At 36.2% G+C, this 8,866-nt stretch overlaps 1 protein-coding gene across 1 annotated transcript; it reads left to right on the top strand.

Moving 5' to 3' along the window:
• Positions 1-887: 887 nt before the first annotated feature.
• tmem38a (transmembrane protein 38A) lies at positions 888-7,379 on the top strand. Its single transcript, XM_016282115.1, has 6 exons — positions 888-1,129; positions 2,372-2,528; positions 3,674-3,858; positions 3,986-4,073; positions 4,463-4,580; positions 7,157-7,379. The coding sequence occupies exons 1-6, from the start codon at positions 1,006-1,008 to the stop codon at positions 7,370-7,372; spliced, it is 888 nt and encodes a 295-aa protein (XP_016137601.1). The 5' UTR covers positions 888-1,005; the 3' UTR covers positions 7,373-7,379.
• The last annotated feature ends 1,487 nt before the right edge of the window (positions 7,380-8,866 follow it).

The raw sequence follows: 8,866 nt of genomic DNA, 5'->3' as shown, positions 1-8,866 counted from the left end.
TACAATAATGTACAGTATTTGAAAAATAATGTGTTTTTTTTAACATTAAAGTATGTCAACATATTCTGTTACACCACATACACCAAATAATAATCTTTAAAAAAGCATCATATGACCCCTTTAAATGTTGAGAAAGCAAGCTCATTTGGTTGCAGAATCAGCAAAGGCCAATCCCCTTGCGCTGTGTAGTAAATTTATTGCATGTAAAGGTCCTATCAGTCAGCGTCATCTAGAGTTTCATGACTCAGATATTGTTCCCTAAAAATTAGTTTCAAACAATAATAGGTGGGTCACATACCCTTACTGGAGATTCCTGCTTTTAAGTTAATATTTAACTTCGGTTCTTCATGTGACTATATGATAACATGGTACAATCATGGAAACAGATGGTAGTACAATGGGAATTTGACCACAGAACAAAAAACAAACATTGTATTGCCATGATATATTGAACATATCAACATTGGTAAATATTCACTATGTTACAGAAATCCACACAGTAATGATTTATGCAACATGTTTTTCACTCAATAGAATATCAATTATGTAGTATCATGGTACTATGGCATATTTAAAGAGTACAGTATCTACTACATGAACAATCCATATCCAAAAACATGGCAGCAGCCTATAGGAATGTTTTGTTAGTGATATGCTTAAACGTTTAATTAATTCATCTTTTACAAATGTATGAATAGCAAGACGAGGTTTTAAACAGAGTATAAAAGGCGGTCACGACTATACAGATTTTATGCAATGATAATAAAACAGTTACATCTGGTTTTCACGATCGAACAAGCTTGATTGATGATAATGAGCGCGCGTCGCGGTCATGCAGTAAGCGGCAGTAGCTCCTCCGCATGAGACGCGTGTGTTGATTTCACCTCAGTAGTGCGCCTGAGCTTGTGCTGTGTATTAATAGGCATCTGCATGTGAGCGGAGCCTTTTACTCGTGCGCACGGCGAGTCTCTTGAAGATCTGTTCATGCGGTAGGGTCAGAACATCATGGAGGTGCTGGATGTCCTAAATCTGGGCGAAATTGCCCAGTATTTCTCGAAAATGGCGATGTTTCCAGTTTTTGATGTCGCTTATTATATCGTGTCAATACTCTACCTCAAATATGAACCAGGTAAGTGGAATTGTTCTTTAGGCATAACAACAGAATATTGCGCTTGAGCTTTATTTGGGTCAAATTGAAAGGACATTATTGATCATTCTTTGCATTTGCGCGTGAATCAGTATGGCATATAATTGAATAAACAGCGTTAAATATGAAACAATGAATTCTCAAGCCATGAGATAATTAGAATTGTTTTCAACAAGTGTTATGTAATTTGTCTCAGGGTTTACTGTCATATGGCATTGTGTTTGCAACATGCAGAACAGTCCTATAGCCTATGCGTATTTTTATATTTTATCAATGTCTCTAAGTCTCATTCAGCATTTTCTTTATTCTTGGGGTGGGAAGAGTTGTCCCACTCTTGAAGAGCCTCCTCGAAACACGATAGAGTCCGTGCACATTCCACTGCGAGTCTCACTGCAATAAATAGAAGCGCCCTAAATAGTCAGCAGCAGTGGAAAGGACAAAACGAAGCCCAGTCAATTTGTTAAGCAAATGTATGTAACTTAGGACTTGCTTCCATTTAACGAATCATATTTGAAGTCGTATTTCACAATTAAATCAAAATAGTTTATTTATGTAGTTTGCATGATTTGAAATATGTAATTTAATTGCGAGTTCAGCGAGCAGTTTTTGAGATTTGGAACTTTTCAGAAAGTTCAGTCAGAACTTTTTTTGAAATGACAAAAAAGTATCATTAAAGTACATTAGAAAAGTTGTGATCAAATCATCAGTTCATATCTTTTGAATTAATCACTTTATCCTATTTTAGGTTCAGTTAACTGCCCATGTGGAGAGGAAGATTGTCGGTGAATAACAATGCAAATTTTGGTCTGAGTGTTTACACAAAGCTATCACTTGGCAAACAAGCTGTCCAGACCACTTTTATGAATTTCCATTTTTACATGATAATCACAGGACATTTTGGACTTCGCTGTGTATTTATATATGAAGAGTTCAGATGCAAAAACCTCTAAGAGCCGTCTGAATTTTTCCGTCTAAAATTCTAAAATCTCTCAGGCTCCTATGTTTATGTTGAGTTATTTCACTTCAGTGGCAATGAAAAGAACCTATTCATTGCCATTAACGTGAAATTACTGAACTGACACATAGGAGCCTGATAGAAATGCTCATTTTAGGAGAAAATTTCAAACGGCACTTAGAGGCTTTTGCATCTGAACTCTTCAAATGTATACATGTAAAGTAAAGTAAAGTGCTGGAAAGTGATCTGTAATGATCTGTGTTAATCAGGTGCTGTGGAAGTGTCCCGTAAAAGCCCAGTGGCCTCATGGCTTTGTGCAATGCTCTACTGCTTTGGAAGCTACATACTAGCAGACATCATGCTTGGTGTGTCTCCCATCGACTATTTCCATAACAACAGTCACATTCTCCTGGCCTCAGCTGTGTGGTGAGGATCTTTAAATGGTTCAGTGCTTGTACACTTTGCATATGACACTGAAGTCACTTCGAAGATCACTTCAAGATAGATCTTCAAGATAGATCTGGATATAAAATCTGAACATTTCATTTTTCATTAACCAGTTATAACATTATCATTTTAATAATTAAATACATTATTAATAAAAAAAAAAATAATAAAAAATTAATACATTAATAACCATGCATGTTTTTTGATAACCCAATGAATGAAATACATAATCTGATTATGAACTCTTAATCTTAAAAAAGCTAATAGTACAGTTAAACTAATATTACTGAGAGTAAAAGTAATATTATAAAACAAACTTTTTTAACTCTACATTCTGAAGCCATTATAAATAATCCATATATGCAGTATTCTATATTAATGTGGTAAGTTGCTAGGCTACCATAAACAGCTAAACTCTTTGTGTTACATCCCTAAATAACAACTTTGTCCATATCTTGACTTGAAGATGTCTGATATTTCCACATTTACTCCATGTGTCTTCATTGTCTACAAATACAAATAATATAAAGCAGTTCTACAGTCTAATAGCTGTGTGAATATATCATAATTAGTGCTTACAAATGATTAATCGCGATTAAGCGCATCCAAAATAAAAGTTTTTGTTTAAATAATATATGTTTGTGTGTGTACTGTGTATATTTATTATTTATATATAAATACACACACATGCATGTATATATTTAATAAAAATACGTTTTGTTTATATATAAAATATTAATATTTATATATAATCTAAATTATATTTGAATATAAATATACATGTAAATATTTTTAAAATATATACATGGATGTTTGTGTATTTATATAAACATTATAAATATTAACAGTACACACACATATATTATGTAAACACAAACTTTTATTTTGGATGCGATTAATTGCGATTAATCGTTTGACAGCACTAATCAAAATATATCGAAAAACATAAACATACAGTATAAACATCATACCGTCCAGTCCTATTTACTACCTAGTTTACTGGTACCTTTATTAAATCCTCTTCTTCCAATATCATACGTGAACCTGTAAACAACAGGGTTCTTGCTTGAGTATCTGTTATTGTGTCTTTGTATCAGAAAGTGTTTTTTCTTCTCTTTTTTCAGGTACCTGATTTTCTTCTGCCCTCTTAACCTGTTCTACAAATGTGTGGCGTTTCTGCCTGTGAAACTTGTGCTCGTGGCAATGAAAGAAGTGGTCCGCACACGTAAAATTGCTGCAGGAGTTCATCATGCTCAACATGCGTATCACCATGGCTGGCTGATCATGGTCATTACTGGTTATGTTAAGGGTAAGTATCTTATATCTCCAGAAGCATTTATTTTTAGGGGTCATGTAACACTTTCATAAGACCCGTTAAAAACTCTTTCTCGGGAGACCTGTGCCGCTCTGCTGATTGTCTCTGTTAATACTCACAGGGTCAGGGGTCGCTCTCATGTCCAATTTTGAGCAGCTGTTGCGAGGAGTCTGGAAGCCAGAGACCAATGAATTTCTCAACATGTCATTGTGAGTGGAAATTTTTGGAGAGTCATCTCTTTTCCACTGACATTTTGTAGAGACAATGGGCCAGTTGCATAAACATAGCCTCTATGTTAAGACTGTCTTAAGAACTAGTTTGACCAACTAGCAGTTAGCCAAGAGGTAATCGGTCTTACTTTTCTGATTCGGGCCAATCTACCTTTTTGTAAATTATTTTGAAAAAAAAAAGTTTGAAAAATTGTCTGTTTAAATTCCAACAAGGACAAAAAAACACCATAAAATAGCATTAAAAGCAGTCCATGACTCATGTGTTTCATTCAGTCTTCTGAAGCCATTATAATTATGAGAAAGAGCTGTTCATGTTTTAGATGAATGACTTGTATAAATGTTTGGAATGTGATTCTTGTATTTTTCAGCCCTACCAAGGCCAGTCTGTATGGAGCCATTCTGTTCACCCTTCAGGAGGCTCACTTGCTCCCTGTGTCTAAAAGCATGCTCATCTGCCTCTTCACACTCTTCATGGCCTCAACCAAGGTAATAATACGCTTGCTTAAGAAGCTGAAATATAAGGGAGAGTGTAAATATCAGAAAACACAAATGTAACTCAGTATTTTCGTCTAAAAAGGAATCAAAGTGTAAAAATCAAAGACACCATGAAGCATTAAGATCCCTCATCAACTGTCCACAACAATTATGATGACTTTTCACCAGTCTGAATTCGTTCATTGACTGAATGCCCATAAATTGTCAAGGCAAATGTTCAGCAAATTTCCATGATACTTAACATAAAGTAAGCCCTGCTTTGCAAAATTAGCTCTCTTTCAGAGGGAAAGTTTGCCAAGATACATGGTCAGTAGTTTTATCTCAAAGAATGACTCTATATGGACAGAAGTATTGGGACACACCTCTTAAATTACTGAATTTAGGTGTTTCAGTATAGGATGCAATGCCACAGGTGTATAAAATGAAGCACCTAGCATGCAGTCTGCATTTACAAGCATCTGTAAATACACACTCTAAAAAAATGCTGGGTTAAAATCAACCCAGTTTGGGTTATTTGGCAACACAGTGCTGGGTAAATATTGGACAGGACACATGCTGGCTTATTTGACCTAGCTGGTTGGGTTAAATGTTTTTACTCAACATGTTCGGTTGTTTTATTTAAGTCAACTACTGTTCATAATTGTCTGTGTATTTAGAATGCAATGTCATAGTGGTCAGAGGTCCAAATACTCCATATATTGCATCCCAAAAATTGAAGATAAACATTGAACATTTTTCAATATAAATTGAAATGCCCATTATACACTCTAAAAATTGTTGGGTAAAATATGGACAAACCCAGTGATTGGGTTGTTTTCAACCAACAGTTGGGTTAAATGTTTAACCCAACGGTCTGGGTAGTAACCCAAATGCTGGGTCAAAACAACCCAATCGCTGGGTTTGTCCAGATTTCACCCAGCACTGGGTTGTATTTAATCCAGCATTTAAAACATACACAAACAAAACCAAATTAAACCCTGTGGCTCGTGACAATACACTGATGTGTAAAGACACGGAACAATCGGTCTGCGCAAGAAACTGAACAGTATTTATATCGTTTTTTACCTCTGATTTACTGCAATGTCCGAACTGTTCAAACTGTCCTGAGCGCGTTTGCGTCTTCTTCTTCAGCCGGCAGGTGACGCGTCGTCTTCTTCTTGCTTTACGGTGGATCGCAGACTTCGTAGTGCATTACCGCCACCTAGCTCTCAAATGGACCATTGACGCTCCTAATTGAGATTGTAGATAGAGTGTCGGTTGTTGAGAACGCGATCAGGACAGTTCGGACATTGCGTGAATCAGAGGTAAAAAACTATATAAATACTGTTCAGTTTCTTGCACAGACCGATCATTTCGTGTCTTTACACATCAATGTATCGTCACGAGCCGCAGGGTTTAATTTGGTTTTGTTTGTGTATGTTTTTTTGACTCTCAAAGCCGTGATTCCCGTTCACTTCCATTATATGACTGATAGACTGCAACGGTTTGAGTTAAAAATCTTCGTTTGTGTTCTACTGAAGAAACAAAGTCACCTACATCTTGGATGCCCTGGGGGTAAGCAGATAAACATCAAATTTTCATTTTTGGGTGAACTATCCCTTTAATGGAATGAGTTTCCATGGCTGAGCAGCTACATGCAAGCCTCACAGTACAATGCCAAGCGTCGGATGACCAGGCACGGCGCCATACATTTTTCTCTACCGATGCTAAGGGGGGGCTAGACCAATTTGTGGGGTTGCTAAGAAAATAAATGATATTGATGACGTCAGACTAAACCGGGGCTATTCAAAATTCTGATGGGGCTATAGCCCCCCCTAGCCCCGGTGTAGCGCCGACACTGTAAAGCATGCTGACACTGGATTCTGGAGCAGTGGAAACCCATTCTTTGGTGTGACGACTCACACTTCTTCTGTCTGATGGCTGAGTCTGGGTTTGGCAGATACCAGGAAAACCTTACCTACCTGAGTGCATTGTGCCAACTGTAAAGTTTGGTGGAGGAGGGATAATGGTGTGGGGCTGTTTTTCAGGGGTTGGGCTCGGCCTCTTACTTCCAGCGAAGGGAAATCTTAATGCTTCATCATACCAAGACATTTTGGACAATGCTATTTTAGCTCTGCTGGATAAATGGGCAGACATTCCCACAGAAACACTCTAAAATCTTGTAGAAAGCCTACCCAGAAAATTAGAAGCTGTTGTAGCTGCAAAGGGTGCACCAACTCCATATTAATGTCTATGTATTTAGAATGAATTTAGGAATGGTCCGAGGTCCAAATACTTTTGTCCATATTGTTTATATAAAATATTATATATTATTTTTCAATATAAATTGAAAACCCCATAGTAAAATCTCTGGGTTCTTCCAGGATTGTTTTTGTCGTTTGCAGTACTTTGTTGTTATTCCATTTCATCGGTTTATTGTTTGACTCTGAAACAATGAACCTTGGCAGTGCTGCCACCTTGTGGACAAACTAGTGTAAAAATACTTTTTGCACAGGCAATCATCACTTAACTATTCAGAAAAGGTAATAGCTGAGACATTTCTAACTACATTACTATTCCTTATACAGGTGTTTATGACGGCCCGTCACTCTCACGGATCACCCTTCACCCTCATTGAGTCCTGGCTGTGCCACCTGCTATTCGGTTCGCCCCTTGGTATTGAAGATGCCCATGATCACCACCACTCCGCACCAGCCGCTGCCTCTGCGCCCCTCTTGCCCGCCAAAACCAAGGAGGAACTGAGTGAAGTTACCCGTAAGAGGAAGTCCAAGAAAGCAGAGTAGAGTTACATCTCAAAATCATCAATCCAGCCGGTGATATTACAGAGCGGCCCGGCTCTGCTTGAGAAAGGAGGGAATCTGATGTTAAACCAATGCAAGTTTCTCTTTCAGTGGTGCTTTTAATGTCAGACATGCCACATAGGAACTCTGTAAATAGCTTCCCCCCTCTTTACCAACATCAGTTTTTATTTTTCGTAATGTTTTCCATCATTCAAGCCCCATGCATTGGATGATGTGCAGTTTGTCATGAACAGATGAATGAATGAAAGCCAATGTGATGAGAACCTGCCGCTTTCTGTTTGAGCTCATTGACGCGTCCATCCAAATTACTTGATGAGACCCGTCGTCCACCGCTGGTTGACCCCACTTCCACAGAGCACTGCTGCTTTTATACAGTGGCATAGGGAAAAAAAAAACATATTTTCAAAAAATAAATTAAATTATTTTTCAGCCAAAAGCAGTTGTTTCAAATTATTCCAAATGTTTATGCATTTTGAATACTATACAACAATTATTTCACTTACTGACTTAAATTCATGGTTTTAATGGTTTATTTGAATGATGTTATGAATCTCTGCAATGAAAACGTGTTTTTCATTTGAAAAAAATAGTAAACTTTTATGAAATTGAATGGGCAAAGTTAAATAGATTTTCTTTTCCATGTCCTCAAACTGGTTTTAAATGATAGGTTAAGAACGTCAACCTACCATCAAGGTAGCCGTCGCTTCTCTAAGAGAGTATTTTTGGTCACTGCCTCAACAGAACTGTTTTAAACCCATTTGTGAATGTTGTGGAAACTGAATAAATTGAAAATAAATGATTAAATAGAAAACAATGTGACCAATGTCAGTTTTAAATTAGTGCTATCAATCGATTAAAAAATTTACTAATTAATTGCACATTTTTCTATAATTAATTGCGATTAATTATATTAATATAATATATTAATTTATATAATAAACCTATAAATATAATATATTTTTATTGTCATAATTTCACATTGAATGTCCGTATTATTAATGTAGAAGCGACATAAAGATTTTAAATATGTGTTTATTGGCATCTTTTTACTAAGTAGCCTATATTGTTAATGAAGGCCAGTATCATTGATACTAATGCCAATACTGCTACTGATGTCTCTATTAAATGCATTTTTCCCTCAATATTAGCTATTGATTATAGCCATTCAACATTACAGTATAACATTTAATAGGCTTTGAAAACTATAACAACGTTTAATTTAAGTGAACTTAAAGCAATATTTATATAAACTATAAATTGTATACGCATAAACTAATTGAATATAAATTCATCTTTATTCAAGCTATAAAAGTTACTTGAAAGTTGATTCAGGACATTTGAATATTCTAATAAAATGTCCTTATTTACTGTCTGTTATGCAGATTATGAGGCATCTGAGCACCAAGCCCAGGAAGGCATGTACTGTATGATCATTCAAAATCAGGGTATCTTCCGTCCAATCAATTTTTGTTTTAA

The sequence above is a fragment of the Sinocyclocheilus grahami genome, unplaced genomic scaffold (assembly GCF_001515645.1).
Source record: "Sinocyclocheilus grahami isolate Dianchi unplaced genomic scaffold, SAMN03320097.WGS_v1.1 scaffold154.1, whole genome shotgun sequence".
In the NCBI taxonomy this organism is placed as follows: domain Eukaryota; kingdom Metazoa; phylum Chordata; class Actinopteri; order Cypriniformes; family Cyprinidae; genus Sinocyclocheilus; species Sinocyclocheilus grahami.
This window is presented reverse-complemented; position numbering and strand designations above follow the sequence as displayed.